The sequence below is a fragment of the Nipponia nippon genome, unplaced genomic scaffold (genome assembly GCF_047370975.1).
Source record: "Nipponia nippon isolate SJK-2023a ecotype South Korea unplaced genomic scaffold, ASM4737097v1 scaffold_37, whole genome shotgun sequence".
In the NCBI taxonomy this organism is placed as follows: Eukaryota; Metazoa; Chordata; class Aves; order Pelecaniformes; family Threskiornithidae; genus Nipponia; species Nipponia nippon.
Genome location: NW_028262355.1, coordinates 1,095,022 through 1,109,973, shown reverse-complemented (window position 1 = coordinate 1,109,973; position 14,952 = coordinate 1,095,022). Strand labels below are relative to the sequence as shown.

Below are 14,952 nucleotides of genomic sequence, written 5' to 3'. Positions count from 1 at the left end.
AAAATTTATTAAGATTTCGCTAATGTCAATAAGCTATTTGAAAGCAAATATGGGGTGCAAACACCAACACTAAAATAACATCATCAACGAAGAAACAGTTCGCAGTCAGCAAGACAAATTCTTGTCGAAAACACGCTTTTGTTACAAAATCCATCTGCTTCTGGGTGTCCAAACATGCCCTGCATTTGTTTGAGGTCTGAAAACCTTTCTGAATGGAAGAGCATTTGCAACGGCTGGAGGCCCTGCTATGCACTTACGTGAAATGATAGCATCCGCAGAACTAAAAAGCAACTCCTATTGACTTCAATAGGGACAGAAATTCAACCTTTTATTTTGAGAAACTGCACAGAAAGATAGGTTACAGCAATCCTGGCTCTGGCTCACACTTCCAGAGGGAGCTTGGATAAATAATTTAATGCTTTTATGCTTCAATTTCCTTCCCATAAAATGGCATAATAATATATCTCCTACCCATTCTTTATCTTTCCTATTTATATTGCAAGATTTCTAGGGTAGGAGGAAAGGTCCAGATAAAACAAAGATAAATGCATGTCAAACAGAACTGAGACAGAATTTCAATTCCTACATCCAAAGCTATTTTAGAAATGCTTGGCAGCAGCCTGTTTTATAGGACATCTTCTCTTCAACCTTCTCCTTCTCATGGTGCTGCGCTACTGCTCCTGCAGAGGACCAGAGCGGGTACGGCTGAGCACCTCGTACCCTCCTAACCCCTGGTAAGGCAGGTCCCTGATGGGAGCCGAGCGGGATGGTTAATCCAACACCTCTGTGACAAAGTGATGGGCTTGGATATCCCACAGAGACAACTGATATAGAAGGGGTCAATGAACCTATCTGAATTGTTTCAATGATTCGGCACTTCCCAGGAACAGTAGGCTGGAGTGCATCCCTTGCTCAACTGCAGATGTTCAAGAGTCTGTCCTCTGTCTCAGGTCTAGTCCCTCCATTAAACTGGTAGAAATCTTCATTGCTGATCTGGATGAGGGGATCGAGTGCACCCTCAGTAAGTTTGCAGATGACACCAAGTTGGGTGGAAGTGTCGATCTGCTGGAGGGCAGGAAGACTCTGCAGAGGGACCTGGCCAGGCTGGAGCGATGGGCCCAGGCCAACGGGGTGAGGGTCAACAAGGCTCAGGGCCGGGTCCTGCACTTGGGGCAAAACAACCCCAGGCACCGCTGCAGGCGTGGGGAGGAGCGGCTGTGAGCTGCCCGGCGGGAAAGGGCCTGGGGGTGTTGGTCGACAGCCGCTGAACATGAGCCAGCAGTGTGCCCAGGTGGCCAAGAGGGCCAATGGCATCCTGGCTTGTGTCAGCAATAGTGTGGCCAGCAGGAGCAGGGAGGTGATGGTGCCCCTGCACTGGGCACTGGGGAGGCCGCCCCTCAAATCCTGTGCTCAGCGCTGGGCCCCTCACCCCAAGAAGGCCATGGAGGGGCTGGAGCGTGGCCAGAGCAGGGCAGCGAGGCTGGGGCAGGGTCTGGAGCACAAGGCTGGGGAGGAGCGGCTGGGGGAGCTGGGGGTGCTCAGCCTGGAGAAGAGGAGGCTGAGGGGAGCCCTCATCGCTCTCTGCAACTGTCTGAAAGGAGGCTGGAGCCGGGGGGGGTCGGTCTCTTCTCCCCAGGAACAAGCAATAGAATAAGAGGAAACGGCCTCAAGCTGCGCCAGGGCAGGTTTGGGTTGGATATTAGGAAAAACTTCTTCACCAAAAGGGCAGTCAGGCCCTGGCACAGGCTTCCCAGGGCAGGGGTTGAGTCCCCATCCCTGGAGGTATTTAAAGGTCAGGTAGATGTGGTGCTTGAGGACATGGTTTAGTGGTGGCCTTGGCAGTGCTGGGTGAACAGTTGGACTCGATGATCTTAAGGGTCTTTTCCAACCTTAATGATTCTATGATTCTATGACTGCGGCATCAAGATGTTCCCTTGAGGGACATAAGGATGAAGGAAACGGACCATAGTGCAAAAGAGCTTCCTGCTGCAAAGTATTTCATACTGGTAAGGTGACATCTTCATCACCGTCACAACTCCCTCCCAGTGCTTACCCATGCCCCTGAGCTGCCACCTTCTCTGCACGCAGGGGAAATCCTGCCTTGGCGAGGGGTGCCAAGGGTGGTCTGTCCATCCTACACCGCTCCTGGTTGAGGGGGATCCAGGCAGGGCCACTGTGCCTCTGCATTACTGTTTGCATCAGGTACCTATAAATATGGAGATTTCATGCAAATGGTGCAATGCCTTGATTTGCATAGTTGATTAGGGTATGCTCATCTCTTCTGCATTTTTCTTTTTTCAGATAAAAGTGGCTTTAATTTTCTGCTCCTTTTCGGCAAGTCAGTCAAAGCAAAGTATTTCACTTGGCATAATGGTGGCCTTTGCCTCTCGGCAAACCTGGAGCAGAATTACAACATACTTCTAGCCAGTGACGCTTATTATTTATAAAAAGAAATGATTACGTGACAAGCACTGAATTCTTCATATCAACCACCTCCATGAAGCACTAAAAGGTAGGAGTGTGTGCTGCAGACAAACCTCAGAAAGGAAAAAAATCCCTCTTCTCATTTAGAGCGTTTGGAATATTTTCACTGAAGCAGATTATTTCTGGTAAACATGGTCTTCACAGACATCAAAACATTTGGAAAAAACAGTGACAATTCTTGCTTAGCAAGAAAAAAGAAGCAAAACAATTCCATAATGCTGAAACATCCAGTAATGACATTTTCAAACCAAAATATTTCTTTTCCTAATAATTTTCAAATTACTTTCACTGATATTAGTGTATGCTTTTCACAAGTTTTACATGCTGGATGATAGAATGAAATATATTGCTTCATTAATCAAGAACTCTTTTCACTGTACTTCAACACACAAGAGATTCCATCATCGTAATTTGCTGTGAACCCCAAACCTGTGGTCCTCACCCTATGCTTGCTATCCTCAACCTATATTTAAAGAGTCCAATGAAAAACACAAAATAATTTTAAAGAAGAAGGAAGCACAAAGAGAGATGTCTTTAATAAAAAATGCTGTCGCTATTCTTTCACAAGTAAATCTTAAGTTCATGAAAAATGGGCAGAGGCTATTGTGAGAAGAAGATCTGTTAAAAACAATAGGAAAAAATATTTAATTTAACACTATTTAAAATCCCTGGGAAATATCCATAAGACCCCTCAGCAGGGAAAAGGTGGCCTCCGCAGTGGGATGTGCAGCCAAGGCTCAGCAGATGGGAGGAGGAGGAGGTTTCCCCTGTGTGCAGCTGTCGGATGGAGGCATCAAGACCGTGCCGAGAGTGAGGGCTATGGCTGAGCAGAGGGTTTACAGTGGGAAACAGGACCAGATTGTTCTCAGAATGTCACTCAGGCCAACGCCTCTGGAGCTCGAGGAAATAAAACACAACTGCTTTTACTGCTTCTGTTATTACTCTCACCCAGGATGCGGTAGCTGATGCTAGGACTTTGAGAGACCTCTGAACGCACATCTCAAAACCTCTCAGGAATCATGAGGGTCAGGAGTATTTTCAAACCTTACTAAAGCAAAAGGGGTTTTAAGTGATAGGACAAGAGGAAACGGCCTCAAGCTGCACCAGGGCAGGTTTAGGCTGAATATTAGGAAAAACTTCTTCACCAAAAGGGCAGTCAGGCACTGGACCAGGCTGCCCAGGGCAGGGGTTGAGTCTCCATCTCTAGGAGTATTTAAAACCCGGGGAGACATGGTGCTTAGGGCCATGGTTTAGTGGTGGCTTTGGCAGTGATAGGTTAGCGGTTGGACTCAATGATCTTAAAGGTCTTTTCCAACCTAAACAATTCTATGATTCTACAAAATTTTCTTTTCCAGAAGATATGAAAAGATGGGTACGTGTCTCAGAAGAGAAAGTCTTTCTGGCATAGCGACAACCTCGGTAATTAGCAGGAAAATAATGCTTGAGACCGGCACTGATGTACCACGTGTTGAATGTTCCAGCAATTCTGCCCTAAGCGTGAAGCCACGGAGATACCTATTCACGACTGCAGTAGCAAGGATTCAACTGTATACACCTGATATAAAATGCAGTCCTCATCTACTGGGTTTCTTCCTCTGTGCAACTGAAGACACCAAGACTTAAGAAGGTCTCATGAAGGGGATGCAAAGTCATTTGATTTCAGTTTTAATTACAGTATTTCATATAGCAACGCAACTTTCTAATGAGACTGACGCTTTTCAAAGGAGGCAGAAGAGCTGGTCAAAAAAAAAAAAAAAATCAACAAAAGAAAACCCCCAAAAGAAAAGATTTTGACCGCATTATTTCAGTTAATTAAGATGAATGATGAACAGCAAGCAATTTGTGGTTCTTTAAATTGAACCCAAGACAATTTGAAAATGAACAATTTTACTTTCTGGGTTTGATTTGTTTTTCACTTTAACTCTTAGTCTACCAAGGTGGTAACAAATTCCCCCACTATTAAGAAGCTGAATCTGCCCTCCTAACCCACAGAAAAGAAGCACTTGTGTGACGTCTTCAAAGGACTGAGATTCCAACATGCCTTCACCATCGTGCCCATTTTAGAAACAAAGGGATGATGATATCCAGGAATAAAACACTTTGCTCAGTGTCGTTGCGCAAGCCAGCTGGAAACATCAACTCCACAGAGCCTCTGGAGTTAGCACTATCGATCGGTCAGAATTAAATAAGTATCTCACCAGGTCCCTCGACAGCTTCAGTGGCACGTTGGCGCAGGAGAGGGAGAGCTGGGGCAAGACGGCGGTGGGGCAGCACCGCAGAAATGAAGATGTCTCAGAGAAATGGAAATTTTTCAACTGAGTAAATATCGTTAAGGATCTGATTGTGGTGGTTTTACAGAAATACTGGATGAGCTGACCACACGCTCACCTGGTCACTTTTTTTCCTGCTTAAATGGGAGGTGAGAATCAATCTAAGCTTCAAGAAAGATGTGCAGAATATTTTCCTCTCCTTTGCAACTTTTCTCGAAACTCTCTAGAAAAGCAGTACCATATAAATTTTCATTTTTCCCTTATTTAACCCCTCCTTGTTGTAAATGGCCTTTACAAAAGTCTTAATCAGCCTCCCCATCATGCACAGGGAACCACATATTCAGCAGGTAAGTGCAGATGGAGTCACTGAATCTGGCTTAAAAGTACAGCATTTTGTTGCACAAGAGAAACTAGAAATTCAATGGGAAACAGAAAGAAAGAAATCAAAAAGAAAAAAAAAAAGGCCATGGCACTAAAGCTAGCCAGAGTCTGAAGAATAAAACAGCATGAGGTGATCTTTAATCTCAATTATCAATGCTAACAGCCTCTATTAACCAGCCCTGACTCAAGTTTAAATGTATCTAAAAAGCAAAAGCTAGCCTGATTGCCCCTGTGGCACGTACGGACCCAGCCCCGACACGGCAGAGGTGGCCGGGGAGCGCGGGAGCTGGCAACGGGAGCGGGCAGATCGCTTGCCGTGGGAAAATGGTTCAGATTCCCCACAAAAGAAAAATAAATTTCTACTTTCTTTGAAATTAAACCTGGTGTAAAAACAAAACCACAGGAAACAAAAGACAAAATTCCTACCACAGATGTGCCCAGGGAATCTGAATTCGTATTTTCCATTGCACAAGAGAGCACTAAGGATACCAGGACCAGGGCAGCTGCATTACCTAGACCCGTACTGGTGACCACACCAGTGTCCTAATGACCAGGCTAAAGCGAGGCCTCATCCTGCTCCTGCAGCGACCTTCTGCAAAGGGAAGCACCTCCCAAGAGCTGAGACTGAAGCAACTCTTCTTTCTCAAGAAAAAGACAAAAAAAAATTAAAAGCCCAGGGGAAAAAAAGTGGATGGGAAGCCAAAAGCAGGAATCAAAGACAGACAGAAAAACAGACGTCACCATCTTTCCCTTTAGGTCCGCCCAACTTTTAGAAAGGAAGATACGTTTCATTAAAATTTAAAGCAATTGAAAACCTCCCCCCCCCCCCCCCCCCGCCAATGCTTCACATAAATTACTCATAAAATTAAAGAACCATGCAAGAATGGCATAAAGTTACCCCAGGGTGTATTTTACTGAGCCATTATGGAAGAATACACACAAATGAGGAGGATATTAATGACTCCACAGAACACATTTTTCAGTACTGCTTCACCCCTTCATCAAATAACAAGAAAAATTCACCACCAAGGCACTACACCGGAGATGCTTACGTTTCTGCCTGCCCCAGCTCTTTCATATATGGACAAATATATGAAATATATAAATACCCCTGCACCTCGCAAAATGGACACTGTCCAAAACCAAAGTAGCCATTCATTATTCCAGGGATCCTTTTGTACATGAAAAATTTGGCAGGGTGAGGGTGCAGACTCAGACCGAGACTTTTCTCCCTTTAAAATAATCTAGGCAATGTCGTCGTAAACTGATGGATGGAGAGCAGGAGCACCATGTCCTCAGTCCATCACTGTGACAGCTGATGCGGGACGGGCGGCAGCAGAGAAGGCTCCCGACAGAGCCCATGGCTCCCTCATTAGATGGGACTAGCCCCAGTTCTCTTAAAAATTACTCATTTTTGTTCTATCAGTACATGACGGAAAGGGCAATTCCTGCCACAAAGGATATCGTTTAAGCAGCACGGATAGACCTGTACCTGGGCACGAGGAAGGAAGTCATAGACTCAACGAATAGCCCAGTTTGGAAGGGACCTCGGAAGATCACCTGGTCCAACCTTTCGCCAGCGTTGCTCACTTATATTCCAGGGACGGAGAAACCAAGAGGCTTCAACGATCTGCCCAAAGCCCACAGAGCCTCGGCTCCAGCCCTCCCAACTTCTTAAACACAAGCTCAGCTTTTTCTGCACCCAGATCCATGGCCATTTTGCACTGGAGAAGGGTGATTCTCATCTCCCTGTTCCCAAAAACCTGATCAAGCCCACCTCGGTGGGAGGTTTAATGGATAAGCTGCAGTGCCTGCCCAAATTCATCCCAGGGCTCTCATTTCAGTGACACCCTGACTATCACGAGATCATTTAGAATCATTTATAGTGACCTTATCATCACTGTGACTGAAACTGGTACCCAAAATAGCTGAGTAGGGAGCAAAGGAGGCACTAATGCCCTCTGAAATACTCAGCATCTGACAACGGCAGGGGCTGGCCCTGCTCGGGGACCCTCGCCAGCCCTGAGAGGTGACGATCTGGCACCGTCTCCGTATTGGCGTCTAAACTGGACGGGCCCGATACAAGCCTTCGGAAAATTCAATTACTCCAGCACGTGTTTATTCTGCAAGCTTAATTTGCGCAGATCAACATATATGGAACTGATTATGGCTTGATAAAATTGTCATCTGTGTGGGCTTTAAAGACATCCCCGCCTTCCCTTGCTTTTTCATGCGAAATCTCATTGCATTAATTTTAATGGCCTTTTAATTTTCTATGCGGTTTTGACACTTGTATAAGAAATGTACGTTAAAAGAGGTTGCAGTTGAAATTTTGTCTATGTCTTTTTAACATTTCCCGTAGAATAATTTCAAAGAATATTGTCTCCACTGAAAAACTTGCAGAAAAAAAAAAAAAAAAGCCACCACCAAATCCAAAAGCTTTAATAGCTTCTGGTGCAATTGCTTTAATGCAGTATTGACGGTAGTTTTTGCTGCTAGTTGTCTTAGCAAGAAAATTCAGGTGCAGCCAGTCACTGATTAGAAAAAAAAAAATGGTAAGAAATGCTTCCCCACCATAATCGGAAAAAATGAAATTCTGAAATAGCAAAGGGGCCGATTTCTGAGGTTCGATGCACCAGCCTCTAATGGGAACTGAAAATAGTTACAAAAGTACCTAGGCAGGTGTGGATCTCGGTGACCAAAGTTACCCAAGTCTCCTATGCGAGTAAGATCCCCCTCTAGCTGCTGCAAAATGCCCCACGCGCTGCATAAATCCACCCCAAATCTCTACATTTCTGTTTCAGAATTTCCATTTTCAGGACATCGGGGTGGGGAGCGCGGCTCCTCCCGGCTGCTCCCCACCTCGGGGGCAACCGCGGGGGGTCGGAGATTTGCTCCTCGCAGCATAGCGCAGGAGGGGGCAGACATATGGGGACACAGCTGGGCTTCTCTTAAGTAGGTACAATAATACTGCCCTACCTCAGAAGGCTACAGTAATTAATTATTCTTTATAAAGCCCTTAAAGATGCTCGGGTAGAAGTTGAGATGTCAGCGCACGCTAAATTATTTCACTGGAAGGGAGATGATAAGAGGCGACTTTATGAGGCTGGAGCGATGCTGTCAAGTTTCTTTGGGGCACACCAACATGCCTTCCTATTCATCTTCTCTTTCACCAACTAATACGCACATCACGGAGACACAGATTTATTAGGAAACTGGTTTTAATTCATAAGGGCCTGTGAAAAGAGGTGAGCTGGTCCCACAGCAGGGAACTGCTTTCAAAGCCTGGATGGACAATTGCAATCCTCCTTGCGAGAATAGACGCGTTTCTGTATTCTCTACTACCAAGCTGCTTTAACAGCATCTTGAGGAGCCAAAATAATAACTCACAAAGTCTCCACATGTGGTATGAAAAGATTAGACATGGCTTAAGCAGGCAGGGATTTAAATCCGGACTGATAATACTGTAGTGAAATTATATACCATCTATGCAGAGAAAAAGGGGTTGTAGTTTACTTAAAAAAAAAAAAAAAAGATGGAGGGAGTGTGTGTTAATCTGGGGACAAAAAAAACCTTCATATAAATCCAGCCCATATATTCTGGATGATTATTTCAAAAAGCTAGAACTTGTTCTGTTGATCTTTTAAACTGATTACTGAGCAAATATGTGCGCTTTTAGAAACAGGCACTGACAGACATGAATTTCAGATGTCTTTTTCATCAGCTTTTTCTTCTTTAACAATGCCAGATTGCATAATACGTCTGATATTTTCAAATAATGTGGAAATTCAATTTATGTGCAGCCATGTAATTTATTGTACAATAGTTACAGCGTGTTCTAAAAGACAGCCACATACAGGCTGACTGCCTCTCAGGACCAGAGAGAGTTGTTTCGAAATGATAAGATAATTTGGTCAACAGTAAAAAGCGCAAGGAAAAATGGAAAGCAATATTTTCTCTGCGCTCAAACTTGACACTTTAGAGAAATCTTGAAGTTATTAAATAGGAAAGAGATTCCGAATGTCTACGCTGAGCATTAAACAGAGCCGGTAACTCCGCGCCGTGGCAGCTTCAGACGGTAACAGCAGGGGGTAGCGGCGCCCGCTTTTCACTGGGGCTTTGCAAGGAGGAAGGCATTTTCCCGATTAAAATGTTATTTTTCTTCTGTAAATATACATATAAAAATACATATATAAAATACAAACATATACAGAAATGTGTATATGTGCATTTGTGCATGTGTCCAAGCAGAGATAAATTCCTAATAGATAAATGATGCCGACGGTTAGTTACTTAATCCCTTACTTTCCAAAGGCTCAGATTCATAAACTGACTTTCAAGACTTGTTTCCCCACAAAGGGCTGGGATACAACCTTGCTTATGTTTGCCCATGGCAGTTGCCTAACTGCAAATAAAGGCAATAAGCGGCAGAGCAACCTCCGAGCAGGAATTGAAGATGCATCTAAAACGCAAGGCCATCCAGAAAAAACAGAAAGCTCCACGTCTCGGGTGATATTTCACTAACATCACCAGTCTCAGGGGGCTGGGAAGTGATGACAGGGAGGAAAATTCATGTTTTGTGATAAACAAAGCTATAGACACCAAATCACAGAATAAAGGTAAGTTGAAAGGTCCCTTCTCCCCTTCTCACAACATCCCTCGCCTGGTCAGGGGACGTCGCCCATGCTCTCCCTGGCCCTCATAGACACCTTTCCTGGGGCTCAGCTTAGCTGTAAAAGGAACCCAACAGTTCAAAAGCCACCTAAAGCCATCTCCGGAGGCTCGCCTTATCACAGGATTTGCTTCCAAGCTCTTCTTCTCCTCCACCCCCCGTGGAGAGCCATTCCCACCTCCTCTACCTGCTCCTAGCTCCCAGTCACCTCCGGCAATGAATCAAGAAAACATATTTCAGGGGTTTCCAGCCCAGCTGCTATCTTCACACAACGAGGGGTTTTCAGACAAATATTGCCTTTCGGTGAAATTTCTATACATGGCAAGGTGTGACAATGTAAAACAGCTTCTGTGCTTCTGTTAAGCGTTAGATTTTCCACCTTATTACAGAGGATGAACGTATTCTGGTCGCGGCTTACTGACGGAGCATAAAGGCAGCCCAGCATCCCACCATCACCCCTGCGGGTCACCAAAGCAGTCCAGTGCCCATCGGCACGAGCCACAGCACCCATCTCTGTGCTAAGAACTAGATACCATTCCCCTTTTTATGGCCAATTCTTCTGAAGAATTAATTTTGCAATGGAAGGGCTCAAATAATGTTTCAATTCTCTCTCTGCAACAGCCCTTCTTGGACCTTCCAAGCGAGAAAAAACTGCAAAAGGACAAACTCAACCAGAAGAAATTTCTCTTCTTTCTTGAGACCAGACGTGCGCAAATACGATAAAATGAGACCTACAGAAAAAGCGTCTGCTGAAAGGTTCCCACCTGCTCCAAAGATTTATAAAACAAGCTTACTGCTAAGCATTAACTAATAGAAAATATTTGCTTTTAAACACCAATAAGCCAAAACATTTACTCCAGTGGAAAGTTTTTGTATCCTTCAGTAAGTTTATCACGTTTCCTGGTAAAAAACCAACTCCTTATGTACCATAGCATAGCTTTTGATATCCTTTATGCTGTCACATAATAGAAAACGGGATGTTTGATCATCAAAGTCATGATAAAAACTAGCAATATGCTGCTGTTGAGCAGCCAGATGCTCTGTAAGAAATATTACAAATTGAGGAAAGGTTTTCTTCACTGTGCATAAGGTTTAGGTCATATTTTCTAAGAGGAGAAAACCTTAAAGCAACGCACCACGAGAACCGCAGGGCTGCAGTTCACGGCTATAGCCCTTGCTGCCACCCTCGCCAAGACCCCGAGCCTGCGCACACTCACGCTCCGGCTGCGTGGCGACCTTGACGGGCTGCGAGCTCTCTCCCGGTCCCCACTCGTTGTATGCCACCACTCGGAAGGTGTAGGTCTCCTCCGGCTTCAGGTTGCCCACAGTAAGTTGAAGTGTCCCAGACTGAGATGTGTTGACTGCCCGCTCCCTAAAACGAAGCAAAAAAAAAAATTTTAAAATGCATTTGGATCTTAAAGCATTTCTTATTTATGCAGCTGGTAGCCTGCAAGGAATGATTATGTATCAAACTTCAGTTCAACGCTTGTTTGTCTATAGGGTTTTTTTTGATTTTTACTTTAAAAAGCCTAATTCAAGTAACAGGCCCCACTGGGAATGTTACAAGCACTACAAAGACAACTCGTATTTTAACACTTCATAAGGTATATAGCGCATTGGTTCTATACCTTTCTTAATATAACAAAAAAGAAATATTGATGGAAAGAAATAGCTATTCAATAATGGAACACAGCTCTGGTATAGGAAGTGAGACACAGCTGTTTCACAGGCCAAGGGACAACACAGAACCTTTTCTAGGATGTGGCTAACCCCATCGTTTCCTAAAATGAAAACCCAAGGCAAGATGAGCACCCAGGCAGTTCTGGGGCAGCCTTCTCCCAGTTGCTGTTTAGGGCAGCGAGGCTGGGGCAGGGGCTGGAGCACAAGGCTGGGGAGGAGCGGCTGGGGGAGCTGGGGGTGCTCAGCCTGGAGAAGAGGAGGCTGAGGGGAGCCCTCATCGCTCTCTGCAACTGCCTGGAAGGAGGCTGGAGCCAGGGGGGGTTCGGTCTCTTCTCCCCAGGAACAAGCGATGGGACGAGAGGGAACAGCCTCAAGCTGCGCCAGGGCAGGTTTAGGTTGGATATTAGGAAAAACTTCTTTACCCAAAGGGCTGTCAGGCCCTGGACCAGGCTGCCCAGGGAAGGGGTTGAGTCCCCATCCCTGAATGTATTTAAAAGCCGGGTAGACGTGGTGCTTGAGGACATGGTTTAGTGGTGGGCTTGGCAGTGCTGGGTTAACAGTTGTACTTGATGATCTGAAAGGTCTTTTCCAACCTAAACGATTCTATTATTCTAATGCAGAAAGAAGGTCGGACACCATCTCACATATGCAAAGTTGGCCATCAGCTGTGCTGGGAAACTGGTGCCTGCGGGCAGCAGGTGCTTCTCCTCCCGAGGAGCAACAGTGAGCCTGCCTGCTGTCCAGCACCAAATTTGCTTCAAGAGACACTGCAGCTCGCTATTGCCTGCAACAGACGGGTTTCTGCCCTACTGGGCCAGCAGTTTGCCAGCACTAAGCCATGGCAAAAAATGCCATTGATACTCCTCCATTAGCTGCTCCCAGTGGGGAGTCCTGGGGTAACTGGCCAGTGGCGGTCTCCAGAATAAAGGCGCAGCCCAGACATCGGGAGGTGGCAGCCCCTGGCCAGCGAGACGCGCAGGACATCATCCTCCCATCAGGGCAAGAACCATATAATTCTTCCTGGCAACAGAAGCACCCAGAGCTAAAGAGGTATCTGCACCCTGGCACTGGCATCTCTGCCTTGGGTCAAGCAAAGCTCTGCCTAGCTGTGGCTTTGTGAGAGAAAACGACTGGTGAGGAAGGTCCAGACCTAGGAGTCATTAACATGGGATTATCTGGGAAAAACACAATCCCTAAACAGTAAAGCAGGGTTTAAATTGGATGAAATCACAGCCATTTCATGGACAATCTGCAAACAGAAATAGGTAAAATTGCTTTTGTAACCCATTTACTATGGGTGGCGTGCGTCGCTCCTCTCCTTTCCTAGAAGCCCTCTGAAAAGCAACAACAAAAAGGTAGATTTCATGCTGCAGAAACAAAATCATTTAAGACTGAATCAGCTAATTGCCAAACTTCGCGTAGTGCTGCTGCAGTTCTCTGGGCTGCACTAGGCATAGCAGCAATTCAGAGAACGGAGATTATTGTCCCTTTGGGGAATGTTTCCTCAAAATGAAATTTCTCAGACCAAAGAACGGTCCTGTCCTCCGAGCGCCAGGCTCCACCGTCACTCCAGCCCTCCGAGGATTGACTGAACAAAGCTTGGATGAACATTCCCTGTGGATAAACGGTTGGATCGTCCCTTAGCAGAGACAACAGGAGTTTAATGCCTCTATTCCAGCAGACTTCCTACCTGCAGGATGATGGGACTGTTGGCAACTATATCTCATTGTATACTTCATTTTTTTTTTAAGGGAAAAGAAGCAACAAGACTGCCTTTCAGTCCCAAAATAGCAGGAAAGAAGAGAGAGAAGAAAAAGGAGATGACGTGATTGAAGAAAACTCCAGTCAGATCTCTGTTTTAACACTTCTCTGTGACAGCGGTACCTGTGGCGATATATATATGCAAGTCTGGAGAAGCGGAATGGTTTGTAGCACTCTTTCAGTAAGTCTTTTCCGATTATCTAGTAAGAAAGAAAAAAAAAAAAGTACGCATATCTGGTGCCCTTGGCACTGACGTTGCTGTTGAGTGACCTCCTGAGCCGAATCAAAGCTGCGTTTTAGACTAAAGGGGCTGAACCAGCACAACTCGCTCATCTTGTGTAGTTGGGGATGTGGGTGTGAAGTGCTGCGATGAGGAGTGAAATTCTGACACAGGCCATTTTGTAGCCAATACTGAGGTCACAGAGCAATGGATAAAATCCAGCCCCATCACAGAGGCACGAGGAGACCCAGGGCTGTCATTCCTCTTCTCAGATCTGCATTTGCTGCATCGCGTCCCAGCCTCGGCCACTCAGAAGCATCCAAGCAAGTGCTTTGATTAGACTCTCACGCAATCATCTTCAAACACAATCTCAGCACCTTCAGTGTCCATCTTCCATTGGATTTCAGTGGTGATACTGAAGTCCATCTCCCAGGACACTCCTCTGTGCAAACCAGGAGCTCCAGTTTGGGAGCAGCGTTGAACAGGAGAAGCCCTGGGCTGTCCCCAGCCCATGCTGAAAAATCACACAGGGAAGTTTCCCCGTTCTTGGCCAGCCAGCATGTTCCTTCCATGCAACTCAAGAAAGCACTGAGCAAATTAAACCTTTATATGTTTTACTTTCTATAGCTTGGGTTTTCTAGCTATCAGATGTAGAGTATCTTCGAAATGCAACACCAGAAGCTGATGGGCAGTGCAAGATCTTGTAACTCAAAAAACCATTAGAAATGGACTGTATAAAAAAAAAGTTCCAGATTTTCCTAAAAGGCTGAATAATCATCAAACAAACAGCCCAGGACTGAGATCAAGAGGAATAAAGCAAAAGAAAGGGCTGAGGTTTCCCTCTGGGCAGGCTGAGATGCGAGAACAACCAGCAGCCCACCCAGCCCCATCTCACAGCCTGGCAGCAGCCAGATAAGAGACACTTAGAGGAGTAAGTGAACCAGGATAGAAATATCTGGTTATTTTCCTGGCATAGGACAGAAATACCTGGTTATTCTCCTGGCGTAGAGCTCTTGCTCACACGTTTCAGGATTTTCGGCACGCAGATGATCACAGGCACCCATGTGGGTCCATCTCCCTCAAACTGTCAATTCTCTGACCCCACTGTTTTTGGTTTCTGTGGCATTGTAATTATGAGCCGTGAGAAAAAATTATCCCTTTTGTTTGAATGGGCCACCTGCCAACGTCACGCTGGGCAGTGACGTCTTCTACGCTGCCTTAAACCCTCCAGCTAGCAAAGAGAAAAAAAAAACTCCTTAAGAATATAACACCACTACACTTGTCTTTGTAAAATAGATGTCTAAAACACATCAGATGGATCGCGTAAAACACGGGGCTGTCTTTCTCCCTTGAGCCCCAGTACCCTGCCCCGCTGGCACGCACTCAGGCTGAAGTTAGGTGAGATGAGGGTCACCCACCTACAAGAGTCCATCCTGCTTCCCAGCAAGGGGTCAGTGCACTACAGATGCTACCGCAATGCTGGA

The 14,952-nt window shown here is 45.6% G+C and overlaps 1 protein-coding gene across 2 annotated transcripts in view; it reads right to left on the bottom strand.

Moving 5' to 3' along the window:
- The window catches only part of DCC (DCC netrin 1 receptor), a 606,037-nt gene that overhangs the window by 175,104 nt on the left and 415,981 nt on the right, over positions 1-14,952 (bottom strand). For both annotated transcript variants that reach the window (XM_087772741.1, XM_087772742.1), the window contains exon 9: positions 11,025-11,179. In XM_087772741.1, the coding sequence (XP_087628867.1) occupies positions 11,025-11,179 (155 nt within the window). The remainder of the gene's footprint in view (positions 1-11,024; positions 11,180-14,952) is intronic.